Source organism: Entamoeba histolytica, genomic scaffold (assembly GCF_000208925.1).
Source record: "Entamoeba histolytica HM-1:IMSS scf_1104750518943 genomic scaffold, whole genome shotgun sequence".
Lineage (NCBI taxonomy): Eukaryota > Evosea > Mastigamoebida > Endamoebidae > Entamoeba > Entamoeba histolytica.
The window spans coordinates 1-15176 of NW_001915182.1; the positions used below are offsets into that span (position 1 = coordinate 1).

A 15176-nucleotide genomic window follows, 5' to 3' on the forward strand; every position below is an offset into this window, starting at 1 on the left:
TAAATTCAATGATACTCATGTTATTTTTATTCATTGATGTTTATAATTTATTCTGTATGTAGTTATCTATCAATAATGAATGAAATAATTACGTTTCTCATTGTTTTTATAATTTGTAGAATTGTTGATAGAAAATAATATAAATGTAATTAATATATAAACATTATTTTTTATTTATTGTTTAATTTAAGAATGAATAGTTTTATATTTCATGTTTCTTGTATTTCTTTTTTTGCTATTACTTATTTGTTTATTTATTTTTGTTATCTTCTTTTATTCATTCAATACTTTTCAAATCATTTTATTACTTTTTCTATTACTTAATCATGTTTCAATTTATATTTCAATTCATTCAATTTATTATTCTCCTTTTTAATTATTTTCTCAATACAATATTCAATTTTTTATCTCAATATGCATTGTAATACTATTTGATTATTATTATACAAGTGTTTATGTCATTTTTATTATCTATTAAAATCTTATTATTATTAAAAGTCTCTATTTATTTAAATGTATATGTTAATATTTATAATATTCGTATTAGTTGTTGTTTGTTAATAGATATTTCATTAAAGCCATAGAAAAGAATTTAATTAATAAAACAGACTAAGAAGAAATGAAAGACATAAAAAGAAGAAAATGTACTTTTAATAGAATATGTGATGAATAATGAAAAAATACATAATTGTATAATACAAAGAATGGAAATATACCATGAGATGAAGATGTATTGTTAAGAAATAATAGAATTGATGATATAGTAATGAAAATAATTAAAATAAAATTTAGAATAGATGAATGAATAATCAAATAATTAAAAATGAAATAAGAAAAGATATAAAGACAAAATACGATAATAATGAATTGACAGTACAAATGGAAGTTAATTATAAACAAATAAATGTCAAGACAATTATTAATAAAGTAAAAATAAGTTGTAATGTTCATAATACTTATATGAGTGATGATAAAAAGGAAAAAGAAATAAAAATGATTAATAAAGAAAGATATAAAAAGTTAAACAAAGTATAATGAATAAAAAAGTAGAAAGAACAAAGAACATGAAAAAATAGTTAACACAAATAATGATAAAAAACTAATAAAGTAGAGAAAAATATATTTCTTTGAAAATAAGAAATAATAAAAATGAAAATAACATGAGAAAATAACATAATAAGTGAAGAGAAATGAATAGAACAATGATGAATAAAAAATAAAATGAATGTAGGAATTAGAAAATTGAGAATATAAAAAGAAAGAAGATAAAGAGTAATAAAATAGAATAAATAATAAAAGATGAAAAGAAATATGAAATAAAAGTGTCTAATTAAATAGTGTAAAATGATTAATATTATTTTATTAATGAAAAATATTTTACTCTTTTTATGTTTATTATTTATGTGTATAATTTCATCATGATGTTTATTATATAATCAATCATATGTGTTATGTTATTATAATATATAATAAAATATAAAATATAAATGAAAATGATATGAATATATGATATAGAATATAAAACAAAAGAATAATAAGAATAAATGATAAATAAAAGGAGAAATGATAATAAATGATATAATAATAAAATCAAAATATAAAATATAAAAATAATATAAATCAAAAGAGAATAAATATAAAATGAAAGTAGATATAAATGATAATAATATAAAAGATGAATAAAGTGAATAAACAAATACATCTAAATAGAAAAGAATAACAATAAGAAAATCTAAATAATATAAACATAAAAATAATAAAATAAGAAAAATATAATAATATATAGATAATAAGAAGAATACAATGATATAAATAATATAAACATAGAAATAAATATATAAAAATACGATAGATAAATAACATATAAAGAAAAGAATAAAAAGAATAAAAATAAATAAATACGATTCATCAAATCATTTATTTCATTAATATTTCATACAAAATGACTACAACTGATTATTTATTTGAATATTTATTTTAGTGTTTATTTGAATATTATGTTATGTGATATTTTTTTCTTATATTGCTATCTATTTGATATGTTGTATATTAGATTTTATCTTTATTTATATTATCTTTAATATAATCATTATTATATTCATGTTTATTCATTCTTCAATTTATTTCATTATTATTTAAATTATAAAATAGTATTAATTTAATCAAAATATCGTTAAAACGTATTATATATTATTTCAATGTTTTAGATAAACATTTTTCTTTATTTCATTTTTTTCTATGTTTTTCATTTATTTGATTTTATATATTCTTCTTTCACAATACTATGTTATTTTGTATTATCATTCATAAAATATTATTGTATTACTCTTATTTCATATATCATTGTCATATTTATCGATATTGTTGTTTTATTCATTTTAAAAATAACAATAAATATATGAAATACTTGTAATATAATATTCATAAATATTTTGAAATGAATATATGATTGTATCAACATATTGATACATTATAACATTAAATATAATTGAAATAATTTGGTAATACACAAATAGAAAATAAGTTGTGTATATAAATAATCATTAATATATTCATTATTCAGTTAGATTTGTTGTACAAAATATATATTGAATTAAGATTATTTTAATTTTCAATTCTGATAAATCATGAATAACATTTGTGTTTTAGTTATTGATGAATTAATAATTGAATATAAATTAATACAGATGTTTTAATATATTATTTAGTATTGTTTTCAATCAGAAACATTCAAATATATTGTATTATAAATAAGATTATCATCAAATCAGAAATATAAGAATAAGAAATATGAATATGATAATAAAATGATAAGTTTAACCAATCATAATATTTTGTTTGTTTGAAATAAAAATACACAACAAGAATAGAATATTTTTAGAGTTGGATGAAAGAATTATGACATTTTAACATTTCATCAAGTCATGAATGAATGATATACAATGATAATATAAATACAAAAATACAAAGAAGGCAAATAAATTTCAATTCAAATTCAAATAATGAATTGACAATAGAGAAATTGAAGTATGTTAGTGTGATATATTTAAAGAGAAGAACTAATTAGAAATAAACAATGATTCTATTTATATTAATTGTTGTAATTAGTAAATGACTAGAAACTGAACAATACAATGAACAAGGAAATAAAGATGATAATAAACGTAAAGATAATATGCTTGTTTCAACAAGAACTACACAACATAAACATGAGAATAAATATAACGATGATGAAAATACACAAAATCAAACATATAATCGGTTGACTAATACCATTCAAAATATTCATAATAATATACATTTGATAGCTGAAACAACAACAACAGAACAAGCACTAAAAGAAGGTGCAGAAACAGTATCACAAGGAAGTACAACAACTGTACAACAAGAACAAGGAAGTAGAGTAACAACACATGGAGATGCAACAGAAACTTTATCTCAACCAGGTTCAGCGTCAGCAGGTGTATCATCAACATCACAACCACAAGTACCATCAGGACAAGGAGATGGAGTGTCATCACAGTCAGGTGGATCAACACAAGCAGAACAAACAACACATTCAATTGAAACATCATCACAAACAAAACCATCAGGAGCGTCAACAACGAGCTCAGAAGGAGGTGCAACAAAAGGAGGTGCAGAAGCAATAACAACTGTACCAGCAGACACAGCACAACAGTCAACACCAACGACATCAACAACAGGAAGTACATCATCAACAACACAATCAAAACCATCAACACCAATAACTCCACCACAAAGTAGTTCAGCAGTAGGAATTACCGAAACAACAACACACCTGGGAGATACACCATCACCAGTAACAACACAACCAGGAGCACAAACAAAACAACCTTCTGAATCAGGTTCACAAACATCATCACCAACCACATCAACTTCAACAACAACTCCAGCAACAAGTACACAAACATCACCATCTGTACCACAAACATCATCACATCCAACAACAGACAACCCACAAACATCACAACCACAAAGTAACACAAACCCTTCAACTATAACACCATCAAAAGATAAGGAAGGTACTTCACAGAAAGATGATTCACAAAAAGAACATCCACAACTAAATCAACCACAACAAAATGAAAAACAAGATAATAAAAATACAACTACTACTGTTAATTCACATGATAAAATTATTGTTAGTTCTGATGATAGTTCTGATATTCATAATAATCTTGATGAGACATCAGGTGTGTTTATGTTTTTGGCTTTTGTTATTCATTTGATATTCTTCTAATAATTGTGTTTCTCTTTTTTTCTTTTTATTTGGTATTCTTCTTTATAAGGTACTAAAAAAAGCAAAGAAATAATGCATCTAAATAAATTACTAATAAAATCAATTAATTAAGTATTAATAGAAATAGCTTCTATTCTTCCTGGCTCAGGGGAGACTAATCCCGTCCCTTCGTCTTCTTCTTCTAGTAGCTCTACGGAGTATGTTTGATTGTGATCTCCGCAGTATTCCATGACATCCATCATGTTTTTTATTACATGGTTTTTAATTTCTTTCTCGATGTCGATCTCAATTTTTAATTCTTTAATTAATTTATTACTTTCTTTATTCATTAATCCATTGATTGAGATTACTACTGGAATTATTTTGACATCTTTTATTTTCTCTATTTTCATTAGCCTATTCTTTAATTCATTATACTTATTTCTTTTCTTCCAATAGGCTCCATTAATATTGTGATCAGCCACAATAGTCATATCAAATAATAGACCAGTTTTATTCTTTTTATCTATTACATATATGTCTGGTCTTTTGTGGTATTGTTATTCACTTTTAGGCATGATTTGTTTGTTCCATATCATTGTGATGTCTTTATATTGGAACACTGTTTCATATGGAGGTTTTATATTGTTTATTTCCAGTGTATTTTCTTATTAATCCCTCCCATATTATAATGCCTATATAGTCATGTTTTTCCATTTGTGATTTTTTATGACTAATACAAGATAGTAGAATGTGTTCTACTGTTGCTATCTTGTCTTTACAAAGTGTTGAGTATTTTAATCTTTCATTTTTCATTATTTTTGATTTTCTATACCCACAAAATATTGCTCCATCTTGCATTTTAGTTAATTGTAGGAATGCATTCTTTTTAATATTGATGGACTTCCATGCTTTCACTGTAGTAGTTTTATCTACTCCTTTTGACTCGAACCATCTTCTGAAGTGTCTACTAATTTGATGACATATCCATTTTTGATGTATTTATCATTAATTTCTTTATTTCTACTACTACTTCTTTTTCTTTTTTCTTTTCTATCCCTTCATTTATTATTTCTTCTATTTTTGTTTCTGGGATTTTATGACCTAGGGCTTTTTTAATTCTATTCCATATTCCCTTCTTACTGTACCATCTCTCTAATATGTTATTTCCTATTTCACTTTCTCTGGTACAGTAGTACATCACTGTTCTTACTATTTCATTAACATATTCATCATTTATATTTATTAATCCTTCACCCATTTCTTATATAATGACATACAACCGATCTTTGGAGTTTCCGGCACCAATGTATTTTGCCTTTCTTATTTATTTTCTTATCTCCAAATCAATTTTATCTAAGTGATTTTCCAATTTACAACTGATGCTGAATATCTGAAGATAGGGATTACTTCAGTGTTTATTCTTGTAATATATCTTCTATTACTACATTCATCAGTGTTTATTTCTTCCATCTTCTGATTCATTTTTTCTTTGATGGTGTTACAATTGAAGGTGTCATCAATTTCGTCGGACTGCCATATTCCTAAATATTTATACAAGTCATCACCTTCAATTACGGGGATGTTTTGTATTCCATTTGGTATTTCCTTAATGTTTTTTAATACCATTCCTGACTTTTTCTCATTCATTTCCATCCCTATTCCACTTATTATTTCTTTAATTTCATTGTGGATTATTCCCATTTCTTCACTACTTTCCGTCATTATTCTCAAATCATCCATATATAAAGTGTGATTTGCTTTTGGGAATTTCTCTTCGATGATTTGGGAAATTACATTCATCTGAATGATGAAGAGTAGATTTGATAATGAGTCATTTGTAAAATTCCTCTATTTAATTTAATATATCCTAGATATTCATTAAATTTATAACCGATGAATATCTTCCATCTAGTCATCATACTTTCAATAATGTTAATGATGACACCCTCTACATTAAAATATTTTAATGTTTCAATTACCCATTCGTGGTTTACTGTGTCATATGCTTTCTTAATGTCATAATATGACTCCACATATTTTGGGTATTTCTCTTCTTTTTGCTGCTTCATCATATAATTATTAATTATTCCTTCTTTAGCAGCTAAAGATTGTAACTTACATCCCAGTTGATTTCTACTAATTTTCAATGATTCATTATTCATGTTAAGTCTTCTGTGAATCTTTTCTTTTAATATGGAGGTAAATACTTTCATAATTACATTTGTACAACTGATATGACGATAATTAGTGACGTCGTTCCTATCACTTTGTGGATTAATAAAGTTCTTCCACTTACCATGTCTAATGGATGTTTTCAGGGAAGTTCAACCATTCGTTAAAGATATTGAGAATGATTTCTCTTGATGATGACATCCTTTTCCAATAATACCCATATATAGTGTCTATTCCTGGTGCTTTCCAGTTACTTATTCTCTTTAAACTGAAATTTAATTCATTTATTGTTATAATGACACTATCATAATTGATATATCTTTCATTCAATATGGTGATTTGTTTTATTTTCCAATTTTCTTTATTTAATATCACCTGTGTTTCATATAACGATTTCCAATATTCTAAAGTAATATCGTTATTTGGGTATATTTCATTTGTTGTTTCTTCCTTATTCTAATTTTCTTGTTAGAATCAAACATGATTTTATTTGTATTGATTCTGATTATTTCTTCCTTATTAAATTTAATTCTTTCTTTTATCATAGTCATTATATATTTTAGGTACTTTATTCTTTCTAGTGCTTTAACTTTTATTCCTTCTTCATCATATTCTTTTAATTTCATGATGCACTTTATTCTCTACAATTTCATTGACCAAATCTTCTAGTCTATTTATTTTCTTTAGGATTTCTTTTATTTCATCAAATTTATCTCTTATTATTTTATTTTGGAGATAGAGGTGCATAACCATTGAAATCCTCTTCATATCATCTTGTAGATAATGCATTCTGCTTCCTGACCATATCCATCTATTATTAATTTCCATTATTAATCGGTCAGCTTCTTTTCTTTGAATGTAGTAATTAATGTTTGAACATTTTTCTACTTTCATTTCTTTTATTTTATTGATGAGAGTGTTAAGATATTCTTCATCAATTTCAGTAGAATTATTCTTTAATATGATGTTTTTTATTATTGAATTACACTCTACTCTTCCTTCTATTATATCATTTACTTTCACTTTAATGTACCGTTTAGTGCTTTCTTTTATTTTATGTGATATTTTAATATATTTAATATATTCTTTTTCATTATTGAGATCAATGTTTGTCACTTTTATTATACTTTCAATTTGTTCCCATCTTAATTTCTTATATAATTTCTTATTCAACCAATTAATTGCAAAACAATACAACACTTCAATTAAATTTCTATTTCTTTGTTTTGTTGTATTTCTTGTCTGATTATCATCTCTTGTTTTTTGACAATCAGTGCTTTGCTTTTCTCTTCGATTTCCACTACTGTCTTTTTCATAGGAGTAGTTTCGTTCATCTCCATCGTTCCCGATGATGCTTTCATCAATACTGGTTGTGTATTTATCACAAGTGTCATCGTTTTCTTCTTCTCTAGTTCCTTCTGTGAAATAAAATTTTCAATATCATCTTGTTGTTTTGATATTATTTGTTTTTGTGCTTCATTTTCTTTTTGTGTGTTGTCTAATTCTTCTCTTGTTATTTCTGCAATTTCTTGGTTTTTAATTGCAATTTCTTGATATTCAGAGATTTGTTTTTCTTTATCTCTTATTTCTTTCTTTAATTCTTCAGTGTTTTTTTCTATCATTTCAATCTTCTTCTCTAGTGTGTTTGTATTTTGTTCTAGTATCTTGTTTCTCTTTTTCAACCTTTCAATTTCTTCTTTCATTCCTTCATTTTCTTTTTCCATCTTCTTTTTATTAGCTTGGATGCTTCGGATTTTTTCTTCTTTATTATTTACTTCTGTGATTTTCTTTCCTTCTATCTCGTTTACTTTTCCTTGTAGTTTTAAATTTCTTTCTTCTAATTTTTCATTTTCTTTCTTCATTTATTCATAATTCGTTTGAATCTTTCTATTTTGGGTTTTCATTTCTGTAATTTCTTCTTCAAATTCTTTTTTAACTATTTCTTTTGCTTTTCTTATCATTTCTTCTGAGATAGCTTGTTCTTCTTCCATTTTTTTCATACTGAGTTCTTTAACTTTTTCTTCTAATTCAGTAATTTGATTTTTCAGAGCAATTATTTCTTCTTTTTCTTTTTCTTCTTCTATCTTTTCTTCTTTATTTTTGGTTTCTTCTTGTACTTTCTTTATACTTTCTGTTTCATTTATTATTCTTGCAATTTTACATCTATCATTCATTTCTTTGATTGGGTTTTGTTTTTAATTTCTGCTTCTATAGCCTTAATGTCTTTTTCCTCCCAATCTTTTGTTTTTTCTTTAAACTCTTCTTTCGTCTTTTCAATTATCTTTTTCTTTTTAATTGAATATACTTCTTGAAGAATATCATACCATTTTTTCTTCTTACCTTCATATTTTTTAAGTATTTCTTCATATTCTCCTTCATTCCATTCACTTGTTATTCTTTTTATTCTTTCTTGTATCTCATTTATTGTTAGCCATTTGTATTTGTTATTTGTATAATCTTTATTATTATTGTATTTACCTTGTTTTTTTATTTGTTTTTCTTTGAGTCTTTTGTCTTCTAAACCCTTTTTCCTTGGTGGATCGTTTACCTTTATTATTATAATTGTTATGCCATTTATTGCTATTGACATTTCTTTTTTTATTGTATGACCTTGGATTTCTATGTCTTGTTTGCTTTTCTTTACAAGACTCTAAGGTTTTACACAATAGCCATGGCATTAAAATTTGTTGTATTTCCTGCATTGGAAAAGGATCTCTATGCATCTAAATAAATTACAAAAATGAAAAAAAGATGCAAAATAATTTGCATCCATAGAATTTTCCATTTATTATATTTTGCTCCTAAAATAAAAATAAAAAAAATATGATAAATATACAATATGTAAATATTTATGTTTATATTTTATAATTATTTGTATTCATTTTGTATGAAATATCAATGGTATAGATGTTTTAATTAATCATATTTATTTTTATTATTTTTATTCTTTTATTTATATGTTATTTATCTATCGTATTTTTATATATTTATTTTTATATTTATTTCTCTGATTATATTATTTATATCATCTGTTTATCTATATATTATTATATTCTTCGTATTTTATTATTTTTATGTTTATATTATTTAGATTTTCTTATTGTTATTCTTTTCTATTTAGATGTATTTGTTTATTCACTTTATTCATCTTTTATATTATTATCATTTATATCTATTTTCATTTTATATTTATTCTCTTTTGATTTATATTAATATTAATTTTATATTTTATATTTTGATTTTATTATTATATCATTTATTATTATTTCTCCTTTTATTTATCATTTATTCTTATTATTCTTTTGTTTTATATTCTATATCATATATTCATATCATTTTCATTTATATTTTATTACATATTATATGTTATAATAATAACATAACACATATGATTGATTATATAATAAACATCATGTTTAAATTATACATATAAACAATAAACATAAAAAATAATAAAATATTTTTCATCAATAAAATAATATTAATTATTTTACACTATTTAATTAGACACTTTTATTTCATATTTCTAATTTTTACAATAAAAATACACTTCATTCTTTTATTATTTTATTACATCTTTGTGATTTATTACTTTTTATCTACTTTATACTTTATACTTTATTTTTATTCTTTTTTCTATTATTTTCTTTTTTCATTGCCAAAATAAACAACAATAACAATAAAAATAATTAAAACAAAAGAAGAATAGAAAATAAAGAAATAATCAAAGAATTGGAATAATAAATAATCAGTAAAAGTGAATATTTATAAAAGAATAACCTTTATATAGAAGATAAAACAAATAGAAATAATAAACGAGCAATGTATTATAAAACAATTTGAAATGATAATCCAAAATATAACAAATAATGAACATAAAATAATAATGAAATAATAACAGAATAAATGATGTAAAGTGAATTAATGTAAAAATACATTATAAACAGTCTTTTCAATTGAATGAAATAGTCTCAAATGAACAAAATGGAGTAGAATAATCAATATTTCATGAAACACAATTTAATACATTTTCATTTTAGATTTAATAAAAAAAAAGAATAAAAGTTGAAATCCAAATAATTCCAATTCCAATAAACCAATTCTATTTTTAATTGAAATTATTAAAATAATTAAAAAACTATAATTAATAGTTTATGAACTATTAATATATAAATAAAATTATTAGTTTTAATTTAAATACAAAACACACCAACACAATGGAAAACCAAGAAAATATCAAAACAGTAACACAAGCAGTTGAAGAGCTTGTTCATTATGCAAACACCGTACAGAGTTAGAAAAGAAACTACAAAAACAAGAATTAAGAATTAGTAGCTTAGAGACTAACATAAAATTAATGTTAACAAAAAACACAATAATGCAAGAGATTTCTAATACTGTTAATGAGAGTGAAGAAGAAATTAGTGAACAACTAAGAAGAATAAAAGAAGATAATGAAAAAACAAGAAAAGAACTTGAAGTACATGAAAGTCAAATAGAAAGCAATACATTAAATATAAAAGTACAGAGGTATTTAATAGAGGAAATGAAGAAAACAAACAATGATTGCACAATTAATGAAGAAGTTATAAAAGAATTGATAAAAGAGGAATTACAAAGAAATATCTTGAGAAGATAAAAGATGAAATAGAAAAGAACAAGAAAGAAAACAGCAATCCACCCGACAACAATCCAATAGAAGAACAACCCTACAACACTTTAGCAAAACAACCACGCAATGTTGCAATAAAAGAACAACCACACATTGTTGCAATTATTTCTCCAATAGAAAGAACACTTGATAAATATATAAAACAAATAGAAGAATGGACAAATAGAAAAATATCAAATATAATATTTGATTCAGATAAAGATGATTGGAATAAAAATACATCAGTATTTGATCAAAGAATAAGGAATAAAGAATATATAATAATTATTATTGAAGATGAAGAAGGAAATAAATTTGGAGGATATGTTAATGAGAAAATTAATGAAGATGGTTGGATATATGATTCAAACTCATTTTTATTTTCATTAAAATCAAAAGGAAGAATGAAAGGAATGATGAAATTTGATATTAAAATACCACAAAATGCATTTTGTTTATTTAATCAATCAGATGATCGTCTGTTTGAATTTGGATTTTTAGATGATATTTGTGTTTGTAAAGAAAATAATAAAACACAATCATATTGTAATCAATATTCATTTGAATATAAAGGAATATCAAATGCACTTTGTGGAAAACAACATCCAAATCATTTCACACCAAAACGAATCATAATAATAGTAATTGAAATGATCCAATCTTGATTAATTGAAAATGAACTAAAAAAGAATAAAAAACAAATTAATGAAGAATATGAACATTTCATCTGCCAATGAATGAAATGGTGAATTAAAAATGGATATAATTCAATGTTGATTTATTTTATTTCATTTAATGAAATTTTCACACCCAACGTGTTTTTAATAAATAAGAAAAGAAATAAGAATAAAAGAGAAATAAGATGAAATGAATAAACAATTTATTTGTATCATTTCATTGAATTAATTCATTATGAATAAAATGAATAAGACAATAGAAATAAGAATAATAAGAAACAAATAAAGAAAAGATAAAATACATCAACATATTTATTTTAATTATTTATTATTTCTTTATTTTATTTATCTTTCTTATTCATTCTTATTTTATTTCTTTATTCTATTATTTTTCATTAATCTATTTTATTAAATGAAAATGAATGAGAAATGAATAATGAAAATCAGAAACAAATACAAACAATAATAAATAATCAAATAATGAAATATCAGTTATTATTTAATTATGATGCTGTAATTTGTGAGATCTTATTCATTCAAGACTAATTAGTTGATAATTATTAAAATTTAATATAAGTGAATATTATGAAATAATGATTATGAATGTTGTATTATTGCATAATATTTATATGGTATAATATTGGTTATTTAATATGATGAAGTATTGATTAACAAGATGGAAGTATATTTAATAATAATCATTATAAACTACAAATAGATTAATTGTATCAAGAAAAAGTGATTGATAAGTGTATATTGATAATGAAGAAGAAACATAAATAATGTGTTATTGACATATTCTTCTTAAAACAACAATATAAAGAATGAAACATTTTAATAATCATTAAAATCAAATAATAATTTAAATGATTCTTCATTTAATTTGTTAATGTTTGAAAATACATTAAAATGAAAGAAATAAAACATGATGAAGAAAATGAAACATTCATTACTCAATAGATGAAATACTAAATATTAAGTAATTCATGATTTAATTCTTTTTTCTTTTATTCATCATCTTTCTATTTTTGTTTTATAATTTCTTCTTTGATATTCTTTTATTATTCATCATCTTTTTCCTTTCTTTTTATTAGTTTTTCTATTTCTTCTTCTTTTTCTTCTTCTATTTTAATGTAAATGTTTATTTATTTGTTTGTTATTTTATTGTATTTCTTATTTATTGATTAATTATATAATTATTCAATTCATTTTATTTAATAAATACTTCATAATGAATGAATTATAATAATTGGTGTGATTTATTTGAACTTGAATCATATTTAAATAATGTTGTAATTCGTATTTTAGTTATTATTATGATAATAAAACAATGTTATTAATAAATAATATCAATTAAAATAACAAAGTTAGAGTGAATGTAGACAGAAGAATGAAAATACTTGAAGCATTATCAATATTATGTTGTTCATTTTGTTCATCATGGTTATTATTTGATTTTTCATTCATTTTATTTTCAGAATTAGTATTTGTGGTATTATTTTGTTTATCATTTGAAGTTGTTTGTTGTTTTTCATTTGAATTATTCTTTGTATTATCTGAAGTTCCTGTTTCACTATTATTCTTTTCATCTTTGTCATTATTTGTTTTTGTATCTTTTTCATCTGGGGTTGTTTCATTTTTTGGTTTTACTTTTTCTTCTTTTTTTCCTTCTTCTCCTTTGTTATTATTGTTTGTTGCTGGTTCACCATTTCCATCTGTTGTTGCACCTTTATTGTTTTGCTCTTTTCCTTGTTCATTAGTTGAGTCATTCGTTCCTTTGTCATGTTGTTCATCTTGCTTTTGTCCTTCTTCTCCTCCAGCTCCACTTGTTCCTGTTTCTTGTTCATTGTTACCATGAGTTGCTTCATTTTTGTCTCCTCCTTCAGTGGTGCTTGTTGATGCTTTTGGATTTTGTCCATCTGTGTTACTTGTTCCATCTGTTCCTTCTCCAGTTGTTGACTCTGTTTTTTGCTTTGTTTCACTTGGTGATTTTTGTTTTACCTGTATTATCTTCTCCATTTGAATTGGGTTTATTTGTCTCTTTTCCTGTATTACTTGCTCCACTTTCTGCTCCTTGTCCTGTTGTTGAATCATGTTCTTGTCCTTTCTCTCCTGTCGTATTTGGTGTTACTGGTTTTTGTTCAGCTTGAGGTTGTGACACTGGACTTTTCTCTTGTCCTGTTGCACCTTTTGTGTTTTGTTCATTTGGTGATGGTGTATTCTTCTTCTGGATTTTTATCTGTTTTACTTTTTGAGTTTGTTGTGTCTGTAGCTTGTCCTGATGGATTTGTTGATGTGGTTATTCCTCCTGTTCCAGTATTTATCGTTTGTGATGACACATCCTTTACACCTGTTGGTGTTTCTTCTGGTTCTTTTGTTACTTCACCTTTTAATTGTACTTTATGTAGATTAAACATTCTTTTGTGTTGGTTTGATTGTATTTGTGGGTGTATTATTTCTTTATTTCTTTCTTCTTGATTGTTAATACTCTCTGTTGCATTAGTAATTACAATAATCAATAGAAATATAAACATTGAATGAAATGTATGTAAGTTTTTCTCTTTAAATATACTCTCTTCTTTTCATTATTATCTTTTATTTTTATTTTATTTTATAATGACTCAATCATTTCATTATTCAATTTCATTGTGTTGATGTATTGTTGTATTTTGAAATTTAACAATAAATAGAATGAAATGAAATATTAAATTAAAATAAAATTCATTTTTGTAATTTAATCAACAAAATTAAATAAACATTCAATTTAATAAATAAATCATAAACAATAACAATAACAATGAAATGAATAATAATTTCAATTCATAATTCAAATCATTATTATTTTAAGAATAAATTCATCATTTATTGTTTGTTTATTTTAATTTGTTTCTTATTCTAATTTTATCATAAAATGATTCAAATGAATAAAACAAGAATATGAATAAATAGTAATAACATGAACAAATATTTATTTAGTCTTATTAGAATTTATTATTTGATGAATATATTAATTATTATCAACATTTTTGTATTAAAACTCAAACACATAATTTGTTGATATTAATTTATTTGGTTTTGTGTTTCAAGTCAAATATGATAATGTAAATATAAAATGACACAGACTATAAAACAAAGTTATAAATATAACAATAAAATATATCCTCTTCTTGAAATTCCTGCTTCGACATTTAACATTCCATATTTGATAGAAATGCATCTCTTAATATCTGATACTAATGGAAATGTCAACTTTCATACTCATCATTTACTTTTATCTGCTTCACACCATGCTTGATGACAATAAATGGAATATACACTCACTCCATTAACTTCACAGTTGATTTCTTTCATCTGTCCTTCAAGTTCACTATATCCAATCATTTCTGTTGGATAAACAAATGTCAAATCAAAATTCTAAAATAATGATACAAAT

At 23.3% G+C, this 15176-nt stretch overlaps 3 protein-coding genes across 3 annotated transcripts, besides 2 other annotated features; 1 reads left to right on the plus strand and 2 right to left on the minus strand.

The window, feature by feature from the left end:
• Positions 1–3175: 3175 nt before the first annotated feature.
• Positions 3176–4261, plus strand: EHI_175700 (uncharacterized protein; the record flags this gene model as incomplete). Its single annotated transcript, XM_001914139.1, has 1 exon — positions 3176–4261. One exon carries the CDS (start codon positions 3176–3178, stop codon positions 4259–4261), a length of 1086 nt encoding a protein of 361 aa, XP_001914174.1.
• A 95-nt stretch (positions 4262–4356) lies between these two features.
• Positions 4357–9130: a repeat region.
• A 3399-nt stretch (positions 9131–12529) lies between these two features.
• Positions 12530–12752: a repeat region.
• Positions 12753–13096: 344 nt separating this feature from the next.
• Positions 13097–13837, minus strand: EHI_175710 (uncharacterized protein; the record flags this gene model as incomplete). The annotated part of the gene is made up of 1 exon (XM_001914140.1): positions 13097–13837. One exon carries the CDS (start codon positions 13835–13837, stop codon positions 13097–13099), a length of 741 nt encoding a protein of 246 aa, XP_001914175.1.
• Positions 13838–13944: 107 nt separating this feature from the next.
• Positions 13945–14277, minus strand: EHI_175720 (uncharacterized protein; the record flags this gene model as incomplete). Its single annotated transcript, XM_001914141.1, has 1 exon — positions 13945–14277. One exon carries the CDS (start codon positions 14275–14277, stop codon positions 13945–13947), a length of 333 nt encoding a protein of 110 aa, XP_001914176.1.
• Positions 14278–15176: the final 899 nt, after the last annotated feature.